The 24,291-nt window shown below is 35.4% G+C and overlaps 1 protein-coding gene across 3 annotated transcripts in view; it reads left to right on the forward strand.

The window, feature by feature from the left end:
- The window catches only part of IQCH (IQ motif containing H), a 209,745-nt gene that overhangs the window by 75,158 nt on the left and 110,296 nt on the right, over positions 1–24,291 (forward strand). For all 3 annotated transcript variants that reach the window (XM_049613798.1, XM_049613799.1, XM_049613800.1), the window contains exons 8-9: positions 19,336–19,415; positions 21,217–21,255. In XM_049613798.1, coding sequence (XP_049469755.1) covers positions 19,336–19,415; positions 21,217–21,255 — 119 coding nt within the window. The remainder of the gene's footprint in view (positions 1–19,335; positions 19,416–21,216; positions 21,256–24,291) is intronic.

Here is a 24,291-nt window from a genome sequence, read left to right on the forward strand (position 1 = left end):
CATATATATGCATTTCTGTTGGATGCATATCAAAAAGTAGAATTGCTTCATAGGGTATACGTATGCTCAGCTTTAGTAGATATTGCCAAATGATTTTCCAACATGATTATGCTGATTTATTTTCCTACTAGCAGTACATGAGAATTCCAGATAATATATATCTTTATCAACATTTGATTTCAGTTTTGTTTCTTTTTAGAATTTTAGCCATCCTGGTAAGTTTGTTGTGGGATCTCTTTGTGGGTTTAATCTTCATTTCCCTGATGACCAATAAAGTTGAGTAGGGTTTTTCTGGTATATGTATTGGTCATTTGAGTATCTTCTTTTAAAAAGTGATTCAAGATTTGAACCTATATTTTTAAAAAAATGGGTTGTCTTGGGGAGCCTAGGTGGCTCAGTTGGTTAAGCATCAACTTTGGCTCAGGTCATGATCTCATTGTTCATGGGTTCAACCCCTGCAGCAGGCTATGTGCTGATAGCTCAGAGCCTGGAGCCTGCTTTGAATTCTATGTCTCCCTCTCTCTCTGCCCCTCCCCTGCTCACACTCTTTCTCTCTGTCTTGAAGATAAACATTAAAAAAATTTTTTTAATGGGTTATCTTTCTTTTTCTCAGTTATTTATGGAAATTATCTATGCATTCTGGATTCTAATCTCTCATCAGTTATATGTATTGCAAATAATTTTTCCTACTCTGTGGTTTGGCATTTCATTCTCCTACTGGTGTCTTTTTTAATTGAACTTTTGACTTTGAAATAATTGTCACTGGGATGTAAGAAGTAACACAGAGAGATCCCTTGCATTCTTAACTCAGTTTTCCTCAATAATAACCTATGGCAAAACTATAGTGCAATATCACACCTGGATGTCGATACTACCAAGATACAGGATATTTCCTTCAACCAAAAGATACTTCATCGTGTCCTTTTATGGTCACACCTACTCCCCTCCTGCCCACATCCCTTCAATAATCCCTGCTGACAACAGTCTGTTCTCAATTTCTATAATTTGATCATTTCAAGTATGTTAGATAAATGGAATCATGCCTTGTGTACCCTTTTGGGATTGGCTTTTGTCACTCAGCATAGTTCTTGGGAGATTCATCCAGAGTGTTGCTTATATCAATAGTTTGTTCCTTGTTATTGCTGACTAGTGCTCCATAATATGAATGTACCACAGCTGTTAAACCACTCCCCTATTGAAGGATATGTGGGTTGTTTCCAGTTTGGGGCTACTGTGAACATTTGGGGCTACTATGAACAGCTGCTAGAAATATTTGTGTACAAGTTTTTTTTTTTATGAATATATGTTTTCATTTCCTTGGGATAAAGGCCCAGGAGTATAATTGCTGGATCTTATGTTGATTGTTTGTTTATTTCCTCTACATACATTTAGAACGACATCAAATAGTGTTAGAATTTTTGTTTCAACCATCAAATATAATTTAGAAAATTCAAGAGGGAAAGGAAAATCTACTGTTTTACCTATATTTTTGCTTATCATGTTCTTTCTTCCTTCCTGATGTCAAGATTCTTTCTTTTATCAATTCCTTTCTATTTAGATAATTTTCTTTAGCTATTCTTTTAGAGTTGGTATACTAGTGAAAAATTATCTTCATTTTTCTTCATCTTAGAATGTCTTGATTTCCCCCTTTATTTTTAAAGGATTCTTTCACTAAATATAGGATTCTGGGTTGACAGTGTGATTTCCTTTCAGTACTTAAAACACAAGTCGTGCCACTTCTTTTGGGGCTCCATGGTTTCTGATGAGAAATCCACTGTCATTTGAATTGTTTTCCCCCTGGAAAGATGTTGTTTTTCTCTTGCTGACTTCAAGAATTTTTTTCTGGTTCCAGGTTTAAAAAAAATTTTTTTTTAACATTTATTCATTTTTGAGAGGCAGAGAGAGAGAGAGAGCATGAGCAGAGTGGGGGCAGAGAGAGAGGGAGACACAGAATCCAAAGCAGGCTCCAGGCTCTGAGCTGTCATCACAGAGCCCAATGAGGGGATGGAACTCACAAACCTTGAGAACATGACCTGAGCTGAAGTCGGAAGCCTAACCGACTGGGCCACCCAGGTGTCCCCAAACTGGGTAATTTCTATTTTCTACCTAGTACATCATTGATTCCTGTCTCCCTCTTCACTCTGTTGTTGAGCCATCCACTGTTTGTACTTAGATGATTTTGTACTTGTATTTTTCAGTTCCAAAATTTTAATTTGGTTTCTCATTATATGTTCTATCTTTGTATGTGTGGAAACTTTCTGTTTCTTGGCTGAGATTTTATATTTTTTAATTTGTTTCAGATGATTTTTTAATTGTTTGTGGAAGCATTTTTATGATGTCTTGTTTAAAGATTCTGTCCAATAATTCTAAGATCTCTGTCATCTTGGTGTTGGAATCTATTCATTGTCTTTTTAATTTAGTTTGAGGTCTTCCTGGTTCTTGGTATGGTGAATGACTTTCAATAGGAAATTTGACATTTTGGGTATTATGCCATGAGACTCTGGTTCTTATTTAAATGTTTTAGCTGGTTCCTCTGACACCTATTTATTCCCTATGCATTTGAGGAGTAAGCCAAATTGGCGATGAGAACACCTTGGTTATGTATTATTTGATTTCATTTGCTAATATTTTTACCATTTTGTTCCTCTGTGAGGCTGGCCTAAATTTTCCTTTCCTTTAATGTTTTCCTTTTGCTTTAGTATCAAAGTTAGTCTTGCCTCAATAAGTGACTGCTATCTTTTTATATTCTCTGGAAGAGTTTGGATAAAATTGGTATTATTTCTTTCCTAAATGTTTGGAAGAATTTGTCAGTGCAACTATTTGAATCTGTGGTTTTCTTTGGGGATGTATTTATATTTTCAGGTTTAATTTCTTTAACAGGACTATATTGATTATCTCTTTTGTCTGGGTTGGTTTAGTAAATTAACTTTGTCCAAGAAATTTGTCCATTTCACCCAAAATCTCAAATTTACTGGAATGAAATTATTTACAATATCCTCTAATTATTTTTGTAGTATCTGTAGGATCTGTGGTGATGTGTTTTCATTCCTGACGGTTACTTCTGCTTTTCTCTTTTTTGTTGGTCAACCTCTCCAGTTTATCAATTTTATAGTAATTTTTAAAGAATCAAATTATGACGCTATTGATCCTTTCTGCTATATTTTCTATTTAATTGTCATCTGCTCTTATTTTTATTATTTCTTCCTTCTTTTTACTTTTTTGGGGTTTAATTTTCCTTTTTTAAAAAACTTTTTGGTAATATACTTAGGTCACTAATTTTGAACTGTTATTTGTTTCTGATATAAAAATTGAAGGTTATGAATTTCACACAAAGCACTATCGTAGCCAGAAAAAAATGTTTGTTATATCATATTTTCATTATCATTTAATTTAAAATATTTCTAATTTCTTCTTTGACCCATGGAATATTTAGAAGTGTATAGATTTCAGTACTTTCTAGTTATATTTTTTATTACTGATTTCCAGCCTAATCCCACTGTTTAGAGAACTCACACTGCATGCTTTCAATCATTTGAAATCTGAGTTATTTTATGACCCTACCATGTGATCAACTTAGGTGAACGTGCATTTTTTTTATTTGTTAGGTAGGGTATTCTGAATATATTCAATTAGGTCCATTTAATTATGTTACTCAAATTTATGTCTCTGTTAATTTTTTGCCCATTTATTCTATCAGTTGCTAAGAGAGTTTTGCTAAAGTCTCAAACTATGGTTGTATAATTGTTAATTTCTTTTCCTTTTTTTTAGTTCCATCAATTTTTTTTGTTCCTATTACACATACTTATAATTTACTCCTTTACAGAGGGAATGTATTTTCTCACCAAAAGAATTAAGTGCACAATGATTTTAAGCAGGAGTACACAGTTTCTCTAGAAAGGACCAGATACGAAATATATTATAAGCATTGCATACCACATACAGTTTCTGTAACGTATTCTTCTTCTTTTGTTTTGTTCTGTTTTGTTTGCAACCCTTAAAAAATATAAAAACCATTCTTAGCTTAAGGACCGTACAAAATCAGACCACAGGATAGATTATACCTCTGGACCATAGTTTGCAAACCCCTGACTTTAAGTATTAAAGTTCAGTGTGTTCCAGTAATTATACCAAGAGCCAAATGAAACAAAAATCAATGCGTATATTTGTATGCCTACTATATGCCCAGATTCCAAAATTTTATTCTTTGCCTTTTTAATATTAAGAAATATCTCTGAGTTCTTTTTTCCCACTCTGAGATCTTTTAATGTAAAACAATTTTTCTGGAATCACATCCTCTGGAACATATTCGTTCTATCATCACAACCACTTTCCTCATCTTTGTCAAAAATTAACCTTAACTAAGTGCTTCTGGCTGTTTTACTAGAGTTTTTTGAATGGTGGCAGTGTCAACATTCTCACAATCACTTATTTCTTCTACCATTCTACTTACAATCGATTTCCATTTCACTTTCAGCACTATCCACTTTTGTCCCTTTGCTACACTTTCAACTTTGTTAGCCAATTCTTTTTTTAAAAAGTGTTTTATTTGTTTATTTTGAGAGAGAGAGAGAATGGGGGAGGGGCAAAGAGAGAGGGAGAGAGAGAATCCCAAGTAGGATTCACACTGTCAGCCTGGAGCCTGATGCAGGGCTTGATCTCACAAACTATGAGATCATGACCTGAGACAAAATCCAGAGTCAGACACTTAACTGACTGAGCCATCCAGGCGTCCCACCAATTCTGTCTTTTAATTATCCATTTTTGTAAAAACCCATGTGGCTTTATCACTGAGACAAGAAGGCAATACTACCATATTCTTTGCAGTCTGTATGTGAATTCAAAAATAGATATACAGTGACCAATCACTGACAGACTTTGATAGATGTGACAGTATTGGTTTCTAATCATGATATGCATCTGTCATTTATATAGTGATTTTTGGAACAAAGATCTAGAGTAAAGTTTATGCTTTATGTAATTACTCACAATTAATATACCATAGTAACTGGATTTGGACCATGTTTTCAGGAGACTGGTATTTAATTAAACTGTGGTAATAAATTTGGGCATACTGAAACAGTGCAAAGTAAGTACTGCCTGTATATTAAATGTGAATGGTCTAAATACACCAATTAAAAGACACAGATTGTCAGATTGGATAAATAAGCAAGATTCAACTATATGTGGTATACAAAAAACTCATTTTAAATTTAATGACATAAAAAGGATAAAATAGAAGGAGGAAGAGAAGTGAAAAATCTTCCTTATAAAAGAATCTCTAATAACATATAAGTAGTTGTTCCTCCATAGAGGAGGTGTAGCTTAATTCTCCCTCCCTTGAATGTGGACTGGATTTACTGACTCATACCCAAATAACAGAGTATAGAAAGGGGAAAAATAGAAAATTTACAGTTGAGAAACCTGAAAGCCCTACCTTAACCAAATGCCCAAGGTTAGTATCACCAATAATAAGTTATGTTGATAGTTTATGTCCTCTGATATGATGTGATGAGGAGAGAACGTCATATATGTAGTGTTCTACCTAAAAACCCATAACCCTGGTCTAATCATGAAAAAAAAAAATCAGATAAAGCCAAACTGAGGAAATTCTACAAAATACCTGACTAGTACTCCTCAAAATTATTATTGTCATGAAAAATAAAGAAAAATGAAAAACTGTCTCAGACTAGAGGAGACTAAGGAGATTTGTTGACTAAATACACCGTGATATCCTGATCAGATCTTGGAACACTAAAATGACACTGTAAAAACTAGTGAATCTGAATGAAGACTGGCATTTAGTTAATAGTAATGTACCAATGATGGTTTCTTAGTTTTGACAACTGTGCCATGGTAATAAAAGACGTTAACATTAGGCGAAATTGAATGAGGGTATACAGCAACTTTTCTGTAAATCTAAAATTATTCCAAATTTAAAGTTAGTTTTTTTACAAAAGTCAAAAATAAATGATGGGAAAAGGCATCAATTAAATGTAAATTTAAAAGTAATAAAAAGGAGATTGATGGGAAAGCTATACCATGCAAAAAATAATCCAAAAAATCTAAATTGCCTCTATTAATATCAGACAAATGACACAGTAGCAAGAATAAAGAGGGATATCAATGATAAAAAGTCCAATTCAGCAAAAAGACAAAAGAATCCCGTGTATGTACCTAATAACAGAGATTCAAAATACTTGAGGCAAAAATCAATAACAATATAGATAACTTGAACATTAACAACCTATTTTAACACATTTAAGGAATTAAAACAAACAGTAGAATGCTCACTCATTTCAAATGCACATTCAACAAAATAGATTATTCTGAACCATAAAAAAAAATCTTATGAAACTTAAAGGAACTGAAATTTTACAAAATATATCTCTGACTATAGCATAGTTAAACCAGACATGAATTAGAGAAAAATATCTAGAAAATTTCCCAAATATTTACAAATTAAAGAACATACTTTTAAGTAACTCATTAGCCAAAGAGTAAATCACGAGGACATTTAAAAATATTTTGAATTGATGCAGAAAAAGCATTTGACAAAATACAGCATCTTTTCTTGATAAAAACCCTTAAGAAAGTAGGGATAGAAGGATCATACTTCAAGATCATAAAGGCCATATATGAAAGACTCACCACTACTATTATCCTCAGTGGGGAAAAACTGAGAGCTTCCCGCTAAAGCCAAGAACACAACAAGGATGTCCACTCTCACCACTGTTATTCAACTTGGTGTTGGAAGTCCTAGCCTCAGCAATCAGACAACACAAAGAAACAAAAGGCATCCAAATCAGCAAGGAGGAAATCAAACTTTCAGTATTCACAGACAACATGATACTCTATGTGGAAAACCCAAAAGACTCCACCAAAAAACTGCTAGAACTGATACATGAATTCGGCAGAGTCGCAGGATATAAAATGAATGTACAGAAATCAGTTGCATTTCTATATACCAATAATGAAGCAGCAGAAAGAGAAATCAAGGAATTGATTCCATTTACAATTGCACCAAAACCCATAAAATACCTAGGAATAAACCTCAACAAAGAAGTGAAAAATCTATACACTAAAAACCATAGAAAGCTTATGAAACAAATTGAAGAAGACACAAAAAAATGGAAAAACATTCCATGCTCATGGATTGGAAGAATATTGTTAAATGTCAACACTACCCAAAGCAATCTACATATTCAATGCAATCCCTATTAAAATAACACGAGCATTCTTCACAGAGCTAGAACAAACAATCCTAAAATTTGTATGGAACCAGAAAAGACCCCGAATAGCCAAAGCAATTCTGAAAAAGAAAACCAAGTCTGGAGGCATCACAGTTCCAGACTTCAAGCTATATTACAAAGCTGTTATCATCAAGACAGTATGGAACTGGCACAAAAACAGACACATAGGTCAATGGAACAGAATAGAGAACCCAGAAATGGACCCACAAATTCATGCCCAACTAATGTTTGACAAAGCAGGAAAGAATATCCAATGGAAAAAAGACAGTCTCTTCAACAAATGGTGTTGAGAAATTGGACAGCAACATGCAGAAGAATCAGCCTGGACCACTTTCTTACACCATATACAAAAACAAACTCAGAATGGATAAAACCTAAATGGAAGACAGCAAGCCATCAAAATCCTAGAGGAGAAAACAGGCAACAACCTCTTTGACCGTGGCTGCGGCAACTTGTTACTTGGCACGTCTCCATAGGCAAGGGAAACAAAAGCAAAAATGAACTATTGGGACCTCATCAAGATAAAAAGCTTCTGCACAGCAAAGGAAACAATCAGCAAAACTAAAAGGCAACCAACAGAATGGGAGAAGATATTTGCAAATGACATATCAGATAAAGGGTTAGTATCCAAAATCTTTAAAGAACTTATCAAACTCAATACCCAAAAAACAAATAATACAACAAAAGACATGAATAGACACTTTTCCAAAGAAGACATCCAGATGGCTAACAGACACATGAAAAGATGCTTAACATCACTCATCATCGGGGAAGTACAAATCAAAACCACAGAGAGATATCACCTCACATCTGGCAAGATGTGGCTAAAATTAACAAGTCAGGCAACAACAGATGTTGATGAAGATGCAGAGAAAGAGGAACCCTTTTGCACTGCTGGTGGGAATCCAAACTGGTGAAGCCACTCTGGAAAACTGTAGGGAGGTTCCTCAAAAAATTAAAAATAGAACTACCCTAAGACCCAGCAATTGCACTACTAGGTATTTATCCAAAGGATACAGGAGTGCTAGTCTGAAGGGGCACATGCACCCCAATGTTTATAGCTGCACTATCAACAATAGCCAAATTATGGAAAGAGCCCAAATGTCCATCAACTGCTGAATGGATAAAGATGTGGTCTATACACACACACACACACACACACTTGGCAATCAAAAAGAATGAAATCTTGCCATTTGCAACAATGTGGATGGAACTAGAGTGTATTATGTTAAGAGAAATAAGTCAGTCAGAGAAAGACAAATATCATATGACTTCACTCATATGGAATTTAAGAAACAAAACAGATGAACATAAGGGAAGTGAAGCAAAAATAATATAAAAACAGAGAGGGAGACAAACCATAAGAGACTCTTAAATACAGAGAATAAACTGAGGGTTGTTGGCAGGGTGGTGAGTGGGGGGATGGGCTAAATGGGTAAGGGACATTAAGCAGGACACTTGCTGGGATGAGCACTGGGTGTTATATGTAAGTGATGAATCACTAAATGTTATTCCTGAAATCATTATTAAAAATAATAATAATAATAATAATAATAATAATAAAGTATTAAATATTTTAATTGAATGAAAATAAAACATATCAAAATTTATAGAATGCAACTAAAATACTATTTATAGAGAAAATTATAGCATTAGATGCTTATACTAGAAAGGAAGATAGATCTCTAACTAATTATCTAAGTTCCTACTTCAAGAATCTAGGAAAAGAAAAGCAAATTATACCCAAAGCAAGCAGAAAGAAGTAAATAATAGAAATGAAAGTAAAGGAGCAGCTAGGTGGCTCAGTCAGTTAAGTGTCTGACTTTGGCTCAGGTCCTGCTCTTGCAGTTCATGAGCTCGAGCCCTGCCTTGGGCTCTGTGCTGACAGCTCAGAGCCTGGACCCTGCTTCAGATTCTGTGTCTCCCACTCTCTCTGCTCCTCCCCTGCTTGTCCTCTGTCTGTCTGTCTCTCTCAAAATAAATAAAAACATTAAATTTGTTTTTCAAATCTAAAAAATAAAAAAGAAATGAAGGTAAAAAGCAATGAAATTGAGAATAGATAAAAATAGAGAAAATTACTGAAACCAAATCTGTTTCTTGGAAAATATCAACAAACTTGGTAAACCTCTAGCCTAACAAAGGACTACCAAAGATAAAAAGAGAGAAGGAACAAATTACCACTATCATGAATGAAAGAGGAGTCATCATTACAAATCCTATAGATATTTAAAGGTTGATATGGGAACATTATAAATACCTTTACGCCCATAAATTGGACACCTTAGACTAATGGACAAATTCTTTAAAAGACACATGCTACTGAAGCTCATCAAGAAGAAATAGATAACCTGATTAGTCCTATATCTATTAAGGAAATTTAATTTGCACTTAAAAACTTTCTTAGAAAGAAAACACAAGTTCCAGATGGCATCCCTGGTGAATTCTACCAAACAAGAAAGAAATATTACCAATTCTACTACAAATTCTTCTAGAAAATAGAATACAACACTCCTCAGACCATTTTATGAAGCCAGCATCACCCTGATATCACAACTAGACAGACATTAGAGGACAAGAAAACCACAGCCTATTCTTCTTCATGAAAATAGATATAAAAATGTCCCACAAATATGAGCAAATTGGAATCCCACAATATTAAAGAAATAATACATCATGACCATGTAGGGTTTATCCTAAGAATGCAAGACTGTTGCAACATTTAAAAATCAATCAATGTAAATCATTGTATCAACCAAGTGAAGAAGAAAAACCATATGACCATCTCCAACTCAAAAAATAAAAATAAAATAAAATTCAACATGCATTAAATAATAATTTTAAAAAACCTAAGGGAAATATAATATAAAGGAACTTTCTCAGCCTAATATAGGACACCTACAGCTAAAATCATACTTAATAGTGAAAGATCAACTGCTTTCTATGTAAGATCAGAAACAAGGCAAAGATGTCTACTTTCACCACATCTATTTAACATTGTATGGAAGGTCCTTGCCAATACAATGAGGTAAGAAAAAGAATAAAGGTATGCAGATAGAAAATAAAATTTAAACTGTCTCTATTTGTAAACAGCATGATAACTACAAAGAACATTTGAAATAATCTACAAAAAAGCACTAAGAGAATGAATAAGAGAGTTTAACATGGTTTCAGGATATCAGATTAATATATAAAAATTAATTGAATTTCTATATACTAGAAATCAACAATTGGAAATTGAATTTTATTTTTTATTTTATTTTTTTTAACGTTTATTTATTTTTGAGACAGAGAGAGACAGAGCATGAATGGGGGAGGGTCAGAGAGAGGGAGACACAGAATCCAAAACAGGCTCCAGGCTCTGAGCTGTCAGCACAGAGCCCGACGCGGGGCTCGAACTCACGGACCTCGGCCGCTTAACCGACTGAGCCACCCAGGGGCCCCGGAAATTGAATTTTAAAAAACAATGCCAGGGTCCCTGGCATGTTCAGTCAATAGAGCACGTGACTCTTGATCTTGGGGTCAAAGGTAAGCCACGTTCATGAATTAGAAGACTCTATATTGTTATGTTAATCATCCAAAGTTGTCTATTAATTCAATGCAATCCATATTAAGATCAATCGAATATATGGGTAGAAACTGACAAGCCAATTCTAAAATTTATATGGAAAAGCAAAGATGCAAAATAATTTTTTTTTTAAATATTTTTATTTATTTTTGAAGGAGAGAGAGACCGAGAGTGAGCAGGGGAGGAGCAGAGAGAGAGAGGGAGACATAGAATTTGAAGCAGGCTCCAGGCTCCGAGCCATCAGCCCAGAGCCAGACGCGGGGCGCGAACTCACGAACTGGGAGATCATGACCTGAGCCGAAGTCGGACGCTTAGCCGACTGGGCCACCCAGGTGCCCCGCAAAATAATTTTGAAAAAGAAAAGTAACGTTGGAGAACTTAGGTTATTTGAGTTAGTATAAAGTTCTAGTTATCAAGACAGTGTGGTATTAGCAAAAGGATGAATATTGAGATCAATAGAACAAAACAGAGAGTTCAGGAGTAAACCTACACAAACATGGTCAATTTATTCTAAACAAGGACATGAAGGCAATTCAATGGAGAAAGGATAATCTTTTCAGCAAATGGTGCTGAAACAGTTGAAGATAGCTATTTAGAGAACCTTGACCCATACCTTGCACCATGTATAAAAATTTACTTGGAATAAATCATAGAACTAAATGTAAAGCCTAAAACTAAAAAAAGCTTTTAGAAGAAAACAAAGGGGGAAATTTTTTGTTTCCTCAGATTAGGCAAAGATTTCTTAAATACCACAAATCCATAAAAGTAAAAAATTAACATATTGGACTTCATCAAAATTTAAAATTTCCTCTCTTTGAAAGACAATATTAAGAAAATGAAAAGAAAAGCTACAGATGAGGAGTTAATATTTCAAAACACATATTTGACAAAGAATTTTTGTCCAGAATATACAAAGAACTCTTATTGAAACTCAATAAGAAAATAAATAACCCAATCACCTATTGGACAAAAGACTAGAACAGAAATTTTACCAAAGAAGATATACAGATGGTATATTGGTAAATGAAAGCATGCTTAACATCATTAGATACTAGGGAAATACAAATTAAAACAAGTCTTAATATATTTAAGATAATTAAAATCATACCAAGCTTCTTTTCTAACCACATGGTATGAAACTAGAAATCAATTACAAGAGAAAAACTGGAAAATTCACAAATATGTGCAATTTAAACAACCAATGGGTCAAAGGAGAAATCAAAAGGGAAATTAAAAAATACCTTGAGACAAAAATTGAAACATAACATGCCAAAACATACAGGATGCAACAAAAGCAGTTCTAAGTTCATAGCAATAAACATATACTAAGAAAACAGAAAGATCTCAAATAAACAACCTAACTTTATACCTCAAAGAACTAGAAAAAGAAGAACAAACTAAGTCCAAAGTTATAAGAAAGGAAATAACAAAGATCAGAGTGGAAATAAATAAAATAGAGACAAGCACGACAAGAAAAAATATCAATGAAACCAAGAGCTAGTATTTTGAAAAGATAAACCAAATTGACAAACCTCTAGCTGGACAAACTAAGAAAGAAAAAGAGAGAAGACTCAAATAAAATCAAAATGAAAGGGGAGACATTACAAATGATGACACAGAAATACTAAGGATCATAAGAAATTATATGAACAGTTATACATGAAAAATTAGATAACCTAGATGAAATGGATGAATTCCTAGAAACGTAAACTTACCAAGTTTGAATCATGAAGAAATAGAAAATCTGAAGAGAACAATTACTAGTAAGGAGAATGAATCAGTAATCAAAACTTCCCAGTGAAGCAAAGTCCAGGATCAGATGACTTCATTGGTGAATTCTGCCAAGCATTTAAAGAAAATTTATACCAACCCTTCTCAAATTCTTCCAAAAAATAGAAGAGGAGAACTTCCAAACTCATTTTATGAAGCCAGCATTACCCTCATACCAAAGCAGACAAGAAAAGAAAATTACAGGCCAATATTCCTGATAAACATAGATACAAAAAATTCTCAGTAAAATATTAGCCAATTGAATTTAACAATGCATATATAGGCCCATACACCATGATCAAGTATGATTTATTCCTGGATGCAAGGATGGTTCAACATATACAAATCAACACATGCAATATACTACATTAACAAAATGAAGGATGAAAATCATATGATCATCTCAATGGATACAGAAAAAGCATTTGACAATATTCAACATCCTTGCATAATAAAAACTCTCAACAAATTGGATATAAAAGCAATTTCAACATCATAAAAGCCATATATGACACCCCACAGCTAACATTATACTCAGTGAACAAAAGCTAAAAGTTTTTTTTTCCCTAAGATCAGGAACATGACTAGGATGCCCACTCTTGCAACTTTTATTCAACATAGTTCTGGAAGTCCTAGCCAAGGCAACTAGGCAAGAAAAAGAAATGAAAGATATTTAAATCAGAAAGGAAGAAGTAAAATTGTCTCTGAAAATGACATATTCTATATATAAAATTCTAAATACACCACCAAAAAATGGTTAGAAGTAATAAATGAATTCAGTAAAGCTGTAGGATACAAAATCAATATACAAAAATCAGTTGCATTTCTATACACTAACAATAAACTATCAGAAAGAGAAATTAAGAAAATAATCCCATTTACAATAGCATCAAAAAAGAATAAAATACTTAGGAAGGAATAAATTTAACCAAGCATGTGAAAGATCTGAAAACTATAAAACACTGATGAAGGAAATTGAAGAAGACACAAGTAAATGGAAATATATTCCAAATTCATGAATTGGAAAAACTAATCTTGTTAAAATGGCCATACCACCCAAAGCAATCTATAAGACTTGCCTTTCCAATGGCATTTTTTTTTTTTACAGGGATAGAAGAAATAATTCCTAATACTCAGAAACTCTGAATAGAGAAAGCAATCTTGAAAAAGAAAAAAGCTGAAGGTATCATACTTCCCGACTCCAAACTATATTACAAATCTTTAGTTATCAAAACAGTATGGTATTGACATTAAAAACAGACACATAAATCAATAGAACAAAGAGCCCAGGAATAAAACCATGTTTTTATGGTCAGTTAAGTTTTGACAAAGGATCCAAGAACATACAATGGCAAAAAGGATAACCTCATCAACAAATGGTGTTGGGAAAACTGTACCTCCACATTGAAAAGAATGAAACCAGACCACAATCTTATACACAAAAATTAACTCAAAATGGATTAAAGACTTCAACATAAGACCTGAAGCCATAAAACTCCTAAGAAAGCACAGGGGTAAGCTCGATGATATTTTGGATTTAAACCAAAAGCAAGGATAACAAAAGCCAAAATAAATAAATGAGTCGACATCAAAGTAAAAAGCTTCTGCACAGAAAAAGAAACCACCAACAAAATGGAAACGCAACTTTTGAAATGGGATAAAATACTTGCAACCCACAAATCCAATAAAAGGTTAATATACAAAATATATTAAGAAGCACATACAATTCAATAGCAAAAAAACCAAATAACCCAATTAAAAAATAGGGAAAGGACCCGAACAGACATTTTTCCAAAGAAGACAAAGGGCCAACAGGGATGTGAAAAGGTGCTCAACATCACTAATCCTTAGGGAAATGCAAATCACAACCACAATGAGATATCCCTCACACCTGTCACAATGGTTGGCATCAAAAAGACAAGAGAACAAATGTTTGCAGGTGGTGGAGAAAAGGGAATCGTTGCATACTGCTGGGGAAAATGTAAACTAGTAAAGCCACTAGGGGAAATAATATACAAGTTTCGCTAGAAATTAAAAGTAGAACTACCATCTGATCAGCAATCCCACTTCTGGGTATACAGCCAAAGGAAACAAAAATCATTATCTCAAGAGGTATGTATTCCCGTTTTCACTGCAGTATTCATAATAGCCAAGATATGGACACTATTTAAGTGTCTGTGGATGGATGAATGGCAAAAGGAAATGTGACATAGATTTGTGTGTGTGTGTGAGTGCGAATATAATGTAATATAATATATAATATAATTTATATTATAAATTATAATATTTATATAATATTATTTATATTATATAAATATATATAATATAAATAATATTATATAAATATTTATAATATAAATAATATTATATAAATAATGTTATATAAATAATATAACATAATATAATGTTATTCAGCCTTAAAAAAGAAGGAAATCCTGCCATTTGTGACAACATGGAGGGGACAACATGAATCTGGAGGGTATTATGCTGAGTGAAATAAGCCAGGCACAGAAAGACAAATGCTGCATGGTATCACTTATATGTGGAATTTTTTTAAATGTCAAAATATAGAAACAGAGAATATAAAAGTGAGTGCCAGGGATTGAGAAGTGGATACAGGTTGGTAAAGGGTACAAACTTTCCACTATAAAATGAATAATGTCTCAAGATCTGATGTAAAACATGGTGACTATAGTTGATAATGATATAGTGTATAATTGACATTTGCTAAGAGAGAACTTAAATGTTCCCATTAATTTTTAAAAAATAAATAAATATGTGAGGGGCACCTGGGCGGCTCAGTCAGTTTAGCGTCCGACTTCGGCTCAGGTCATGATCTCGTGGTCGGTGAGTTCGAGCCCCGTGTCGGGCTCTGTGCTGACAGCTCAGAGCCTGGAGCCTGTTTCAGATTCTGTGTTTCCCTCTTCCTTTCTCCTCCCCCACTCATGCTCTGTCTCTCTCTTCTCAAAAATAAATAAATGTTTAAAAAATTTTTTTAAATAAATAAATAAATAATAAATATGTGAGATGATGTACGTGTTAACTAGATGGGAAGGAATTCTTCCACAATGTGTGTGTGTGTGTGTGTGTGTGTGTGTGTGTGTGTGTTCTCAAACTCCCACAATGTACACTTTAAATATCTTACAATTTTGTATGTCAATTATACCTCAATAAATCTGAAATTAAAAAAGAGAAGGCACAAAGAAATAATATTAAGATGAAAAAAGATACATAGAATTTTTTTAAAATTGTCATATGATAACTTTATGCCATGTATTTTTTAATGAAATGAGAATTTTCCTTGAGAAATCAAAATTGTCAAAATTAACTCAAAAAAAAATCAGGAAACTCAAAGAAAATGATGCCATTAGATCATTTGAACTGGTAATCAAAAATAGATTTCTGTGTTAAACAACACATGTGGGTGTGTGCACACATGTATGCACACAGAAATATACCAGAAGGAAAAAGTCCTCAGGCCCTTTTATAGGCAAGTTCTACTAACTTTAAAGGATCACTAATCATCATCTTAAACAATTTCATAGAAAAAGAAAAGAAGAAAAGCTTGCCAACTGATTTTATGAAGCTACTATAGCTATGCTACCAAAACTGGATGAGGACAGTGCAATAAAAAAATACATGGGTTGGGGCACCTGTGTGTCTCAGTCAGTTGAGTGTCCGACTTTGGCTCAGGTCATGATCTCACAGTTAGTTAGTGAGTTCAAGCCCTTCGTCAGGCTCTGCACTGACAGCTCAGAGCCTGGAGCCTGTTTTGGATTCTGTGTCCTTCTCTCTCTGCCCCTCCCCCTACTCGTGCTCTGTCTTTCTCTTTCTCTCTCAAAAATAAACATTAAAAAAAAATTAAAAAGAATACATAGGTCGATCTCGGGAACACAGAGGCAAACATTCCAAATAAAAGTTAGCAGTATGCTTTTTTACCTTCATCATGATAAGGAAGGATGTGAGGAAGACTCAACATTAGAAAAACCAAACAACACAATTCACCACATTAACAGATTAGAAAAGAAAAATCCTATGATCATCTCCATATATGGGAAAATTAAAAAATCATGTAATGCAATTCAACATTAATAAATAGGTGAAAATCTTGGAGCAGAGTAGAAGTAGAAGAGGATTTTCTGACCCTGATTATTGCCTTGTTCAACCAAAACCCCAGGGCCAACAATATTCTCAGTAGTCCAGCTTTAGGAGGATTCTATCTTTCCATTAAAAGCAGAGACAGTTCAAGAATGACCACTACAGCCACCATCATTGAACATTGTCCTTGAGGCCCTACCACAGGCCATAAGACAAAGAAAGGGAGGAGTACTAGCCAGGAATGTATGGGACTGCAATATCAGAAATCCTCACTTAACAGTGGCTTAAACAATGAGGAGTTCCTTGGTCTCACACGTAAGAAATCAGGAAGCAGGCAGCATAGGGCTGGTGGTACTCATCAAAAGAATTGCAACAGCTCTCTTTCTGCTTTACCTTCTTTAGCATGTTTGATTTCATCCTCATGCTTGCCACCTCATGGCTCTTCCACGGCTCTTGCAGATCTGGGCCTTGATGTACACATTCAAGGCAGGAAGAGGGGAAAACAATCGGTCTCTTCCCAGAAGCCCTGATAGATTTTCCCCTTACATCTCACTGGTCACGTGGCTACTGTTAGCTATAAGAAAGGTTGGGAAAGTGAGGGTCCAGAGATAGGGTTAGGTTTAGGCTTAGGGCTAGGATTTGGGACATATTTACACTAAATTCTTCATATAGTAAGTTATGCTTAGTCCAATCCATCCATGAAAATTCTGTTCTTTGTTGGATATTAAATATATTTACTATTTGGGGCATATTTATACTAAAACATTATTTGTTGTTTACCTAAAATTAAAATTTAACTGTATGTCCTCTAAATTTTTTTTTTTTTTTTTTTTTTTTTTTGCTAAATCTGGCAACGCTAGGAGCTGGACAGATTGAAAAAAAAATGAAGTTCTAAAATTAGCAAGAAAGAAAGGGGGATGGCTATTGGGCAGGTACATATCAGTAACTACCATAAAAGCATACAGGTTTGTCCAGAAAGACAAGATTTTTCCCCCCTGACATTAACTCCAGCAAAGTTTATCATACAGATAAACATTTTCCAGAAGGGAAATCAGGTAACAAAATATAGGCAGTACCTTATGATACAATTCCATTGAAAATGCAGACACATTCTTCAAATATATGTGTCCCATAAAATCTAAGGCCACATAGAGTTATAATTTAGTGACAGAATTTCTGCAAGTAACTAAGAAAAATGTTTAAAAACTTTTTAGATATCCATATGAAATTACAAATCTTTTAGATCTTTATTCTACCAAATTTCATTAAAATTTTACTAAAATGCTCTAAAAATTATGCCTACTTAAAAACTTGTCAAGCTGCTGTTTTGTCTGAACATGGGAATTTAACCAAAGATCCCACTTGTCTGCAGGAGCCTGATAGTTTAACAAAAAGTATACTGAGCCTGCAGACAATAGGAATAGTAGCCTTTACGGGTGAATCTGTGGATTTAAAGCAGCCTGAGTACAGGGTGTGGACTGGTCTTCAGAAGTGGGAGGGCAGGAGAGTACAGAGGTCAAGGCAAAACTTACAGGCTTAGAATGGAGTCTTCACTGCCCAAGCTTAGGGAGGGTGCTGGTCAGTTTTACAGTCAGGGAGTCTTGCTGGCAGCCAGGAAGTCTGAAAAGCAGGTCAAACCAAGTTGCCTTTGGTGGAGGTGAATTTTAGTGACAAGACTCTGGAATTCGTGCTACTTTTTAAGAGATGGCTGAAGAAATTGCTTGCAGCCAACTTGAGACAATGTGAGAGAGTTGGGAGCTCATGGTGGGATTCCAAATTGTATACTGAGGTGCTGTTTTTGACCAGTATCTGTCCTTTCTAAGATGGTTATTACAAAATGGACAGAGAAGAGGTGCGCTAAGACAGTTGGGAAAAAACCTCACTCTTTTGACTCAGTTAACTGTTTAATTATTTTTGTTTTCTTTCTTGGAGACAGTAGGGTAAGGATTTTTCTCCCCTGCGAATTTCTCCCCTGACTTGAATCCCCTCAAGTCAGACTTGAGCTATTTGTAAAGGGCAGTTGGATTTGCTGCCAGGCAACAGGAGAGATGTGGTTTCTCTCCCGAGCACTGTCTGTCTAGCAGGTAGACCTACCCACCTATGGACCGGATGTGTGCTCTAAAAGTTGTTGCTTATAGATTTCATTAATATTGTTATTATAAATATTATTTCAAAAGTAATATTTACTGTGTTCTTTCACTTGTATTATTTCCCCCAAGCCATTTAAATTCTTCAGAATTGTCTTTTTTACTGACTACACAGAATAGTCCAGCATAGGTAGTGATATTGTAACCTATTAAATGAACTTGGGAATATGGCTATTTAAAAAGATCTTATAGTGAAACATTTTTATATGACAAATATTACTCTCTAATTTGCCTGCTATTTTAAAATTTGCCTTTTCATCTGGGCAGTTTGCATAAAACGAGCTGATCTTATATTCTGATGGAACAGTTGCCCTCCCTTGCTTTTTGCTTTCCTTTTGAAGTCCGTGATCACGAATGTTTGATTGAATTGATACAGGCAGGGCTGAGAGTGAACAGTCAAAGGGTGTCAGAGCCATTTGACTTTCAAGTGGCAAACCCAATAACATCCACCCAATGACTCAGCCTTTTTCTGGAAGAGGTAACATTGCATCGCCTCTGTCCACAGCCCCTTTCGGTACACCTCAGAAACCACAGCTGATTCCAGTGGAAGTGAAGAAGGTCTCTGCCAAGAAACAAACATCAAAGGTATTCATCCTTCTAACAAAAGAAAACTGTTGTTATTTACAATATTCTCAGTGAGGTTTTTGGTAGTGCACACATCTGATAGAATTGTACCACTGACATAGAAATAAATACTTCAGCTGTTGAGATGCATTTGATTTTTAGAGGGGGATTGCTGTATAAGTAAACTCTAGCATTACATTATCAGTGGGGTCTTAAAAAATTCAAGCATGTCACATTATTGTCACATTAACTAAATGACTGGGCCAACCTATATCGCTAGCTGGTCCAGGAGTCTGGAATACAATAGCTATTGCTTTGTATCCAAATTCACATTGCATAGGATATGTTATTATGAGGTTTTACTCGGCTTCATTTGTCTTTAGGCACAGGATAAAAAGCAAGCTCTCCAGTTTTGTCCAGATATCCTAATGAGGAAAGAGAAGAAATTCTGTATTCTCTGACATTAGGAGCTCACAGTACAACATAATTAATCCTCATGGAGATTCTCTGGGTTTAAAGGTGCTGGACTTTTGAAGCTTGCTTTCTTATGTTTATGAGCCACAGAGTTGTGATAATTGAAACTTTTCACCAGAAAAAGGAGACAGCTGGCAGTGTCTTTTTCTGGGCTTACCCTATGTGGTCATATTTACAGCTGCTCCCATTAGAAAAAAAAAAAAAAGAAGGAAGAAAGAGAAAAGGAAGAGCGGCAGAGAAGAAATGAATCCTACTGTGTCTACATAGACTGTTACCTGCTCTTCCCAGACCTTCATCTTAACGCCCAAATCTTCCTCAAGATGTTTTCCCTGGATTTGCAGCACTGGTGGGCTGTGCCCCCTTAAGAGATTTCCAAGCTGTTTATGTACCAGCATGTCATGTGACACCCCAGTTGCCATGGCAAATATTTGTGTTTCATGAAAAATGTGGGTAAAAAAAAAAAAAATCAATGTAAATGGCCAAATCCCTAGACAGACAGGCCTTCGGGCTAATGTTTGGCCTGCACCATGATTGTTTCAAATTCAGCTGTTTAACAGGCTGTGCACAGGCCACGGGCTAATGTGCATAATGGGAACAGGCGGGGGCACCTGTTTTGATTCTCACCATGTTTGAGCTCTCAAGTCCCACAGTGTTATAGACAACAGATCTACAGGTAATACAAACATGACTAGGTCTCGTGCGGTAATCGATCTATCTCCAAAAATAAAAAAAAATTTTTTTTTTAATAATGACGTTTTCCCAGTGCTAATTAGCCCTGCCTTTTAATTTCCTCTCTGTTGACTTCACAAAGCTTTCTCCCTAGTGCTGGAGCAGTAACATTTAAAGACTCTTTCCTGTGGTCCCGAATTGGTACATTTCTGAGTTGACTCTTCAATGGTAAATGTAATTATTCATATACTCTGTGAAAAGCGTCCTGGCATGGAAAAGGCTAACAGAAACACTGATAGAGCCAGAATGGACCTTGAATCAGCATCCCCACCGGGCAGTGCGGTGCCCCACGGAGAAGCCTTTTCTTGTAAATACTTCTTTAAGTGTTCCCCAGAAGCGGGACTTGGCATCTGACTCTAGCTGTTTTTGTAAATATTTACTTTGTCAAACTCTTTCCTCAAGTCAAACAGGGCTCTTGGCAAGCAGAGCAGCATTGTCTGGGGTGGGAAAGGTCTTTCTAATTATTAGCTCCCGCCTGCATGGAGAGAGGGAACAGGCTGGCCCAGCGGGGGGAACTGGGGGGGAGGGGGTGGGGGGGAGGCTCTGTGCTTCTATTTGTTTTGTAAAATTGCCCATGAGAGTCATTTTGATTTAAACTGTGTCTCATTCTTCATTGTAGGGGAAAGGCAAAAGGTCAAGAGGACATCATGATAGGAAGGTCTGTAATTTGTGTGACTAGTTGAAATTTGGGGTTTGTCACCTGATGTCCCTGCCTTTTGCTGCAGGGCAAAAGTATGGGAGGCAGGTTTGACAGCTGGAGACTGCAACAGAAGTTCTTTGGCTCTCCTTTTATAAAAGACATTAGATCATGTTTTCAGAAAAGGAAAAAAAAAAGGTTCATTTAATGTGAAAAATCACTCCCTTTCAGTTTGGACTGAATTACTTCTCAGGTTTCAATCCAGAAAAGTGATTTAGCATACTCAAAATCTGGCTCAATCACAATGGTCTTCAACTTCAATCTGAGATTCTCATCTTTTAAAAGTACACTAAAAAGAAATACAAAATGAAAAAAATTCACTTGCCCCCCCAGCATGCACTTGTGTGTGTGCATGGGTGAGTACGTGTGCATTCATACACACGTGCACACGCACACACAGACTGCCTATGAACATAATTGCTAAGGGTATGGGATTTAGAATTAAGCTGCCTAAAACTAATAAGGTAACAAAGAAGTTGGAGGAATGAAATTGTTCCCACAAAGACAAGTACGTGCCAGCAAGGAACATTCCACCAGAGTCTGTATGAGTAATAAAAGTTCTGAACTAGAAGCAGGAAAGAGCTGGATTCTCCTCCTAATATAGGAATTTTGAGCAAGTCACTGAAATTTTCAGTGCCTCACCTCTTCCTCTGACAAGGGGGGATAATAGCTCCTTTCTCATAGGTTTCTTATGAAGGTTGGTACTGTTAATATGTGCAGAAATGCTTTAGAACTGTAAAGCACTTGTTATCAGAATTCACTGGTCTATTTTTTTTTAAGTTTATTTATTTATTTCGAGAAACTGAGCATGAGCAGAGAACGGGCAGAAAGAGAGGGAGAGAGAGAATCCCAAGCAGGCCCTGCCCTGTTGGCATAGAGCCAGATGTGGGGCTGGATTTCACAAACCATGAGATCATGACCTAAGCCAAAATCAAGAGTTGGACAATTAACTGACTGAGCCACCCAAGCACCCCCACTGGTCTATTTTTAAGGACATCTTCTAGGCCTCCCTTCCTCTGGGGATCTTCTCAAAAAAGAATTTCAGAGGGAGCTTAGCCGCCCCTTTTCAAGGAAAAAGAGCCCGCCTTTTGGATCTCCTTGTACTTCCGCAGAGCTGTGACTAGTCAGAGCTGTATCTCCAGCAGTGATTCAGACAGTCCTTCCGAACCGGGACACATTGCTCTAGGATAAACTAATCAACGCAATCAGAGCCTTCCTCCAGCTTCCCTTGACTTCTTGCTATGAGGAAATTGCGAGCTTGACTCTACACTTTAAAAATAGGACGTGCCTTAAGAACACGAAGGCATTCTGTATCTGGAATATGCATAACAGCTAAAGTTGATTGTGCACCGTCTACGCCCACCAAATATGCTGTAGTGTCGTTGTCCCCAGGCCCACACAATTGGTTTTTACCAACTGTGTGGAGGATCCAGAGGACACAGTGAGGTTCTGGAGTCTGTACCCTCCCACACACAAGGTTATGATCTTCCACATGGGCTAGTTTTCCAAATGTTACTACTACCATGACTATAACTACTACGGCTACTAACTACCACTACTACAACCACTACCACCACCACTACTAGTATGACTAGCAGCATACATGTGTCATGTGCCACCTCTGTGGGGGGCACTGTTCCTATGCTTGATGTGGATTAGCTCACTTCATTTCACAACAACTCTATGCAGCACGTACTATTATTCTCATTTTACTGGAAGGACCCGAACACAGAGAAGTTAAGGGCATCCAACTAGTAAGTGACAGAGCCAGGACGAAGAACTAGACTCTGTGACTGCCAGAGCCTCAAAGCATTAGAAATTTTTTAAACTTTCAATCATTTTTTATGGAAATCTTTCTAAGCGATACTATATCTCCGCCTTCCTAATGTAATCTAACATTTTCTCTACCCGGTGTCTTGTATGCAGAGAACCCATTTCTGGTGTATTTTTTTGTTTGTTTCCTTCACCCTCAGGATGGTGCCTGTCATGTCTGCTTTCATTGGCTGTGACCTTAAGAGCCTTTTCTGTCTTCTAGAACATTAACCAAATAACCAACACTCAAGAAGTAGAAGGGTAAATTTGAGTCAGTCAGCCTCCGCACAAGGATCCAAGGAAGAAGATAATAAACAGTGGAAGAGTTTGTAGTTATTTCAAGAAATCTGAGGTCTTTATTTTCAGGGATCTAGTTAAACGCTTAAAGTTGCTAAAATTGCCTCCCTCAGCAAAACATCAATTTATTATCTCAAGGCAGGCATGCTAACAGCTATGTTAAGATCCAATTAATTTCAACTAATATTTTGATAATAAAAAATCTACTTTGTGGGTAAAAGAAGCAAACAAATGTATTTATTGGACACAAGGGTCCAGATTAAATTCATGAGTGTGTTTGCTTCTGGAAATGGGGAAAGGAGAGGAATGAGCTAAAAAGGAATACAGAGAGGATTTCAACTGTACTTTATGTGTTGATTTTTTAAATTTCCATATGTATATAAATATATAAACAATTTAAGCATATGTGAATTTTATAATAATAATTATAAATATTTAAAGTATACTCTTAAAATATACAATGTTTATATATATTCTTGTCTTCTTTGTTTCATATATATATATACATACATATATATATCATATATATTATATGTATTCTGTATTATCTAATGTTATCTAAATCATCCGCATGGAGATTCCCCCAGTTTAAACTACTGGACTTTTGTAGCTTGCTTTCTTGTTTATGAGCCATGGATAGATAGATAACAGTATATGTTATACACAAAGCAAAGAAGACAAAAGATTAACAACTGCCCATGGTAGTTTTTTATTTTATTCTCTGTACTTTTCTGTATTTTCAAAACTTTTTCCAAATTAAAGAAGAAAAAGGAAAGGAAAATCCTATTTCATAAGTCATACCTCTGCTGTAAAATCACCTTTGATATAGAAAGAATAGGTTTGGGGGATAACCTTTTAATGTCAATTTTGGGGTCCTGTTGTTACATT

Source organism: Panthera uncia (assembly GCF_023721935.1).
Source record: "Panthera uncia isolate 11264 chromosome B3 unlocalized genomic scaffold, Puncia_PCG_1.0 HiC_scaffold_1, whole genome shotgun sequence".
Classification (NCBI taxonomy): domain Eukaryota; kingdom Metazoa; phylum Chordata; class Mammalia; order Carnivora; family Felidae; genus Panthera; species Panthera uncia.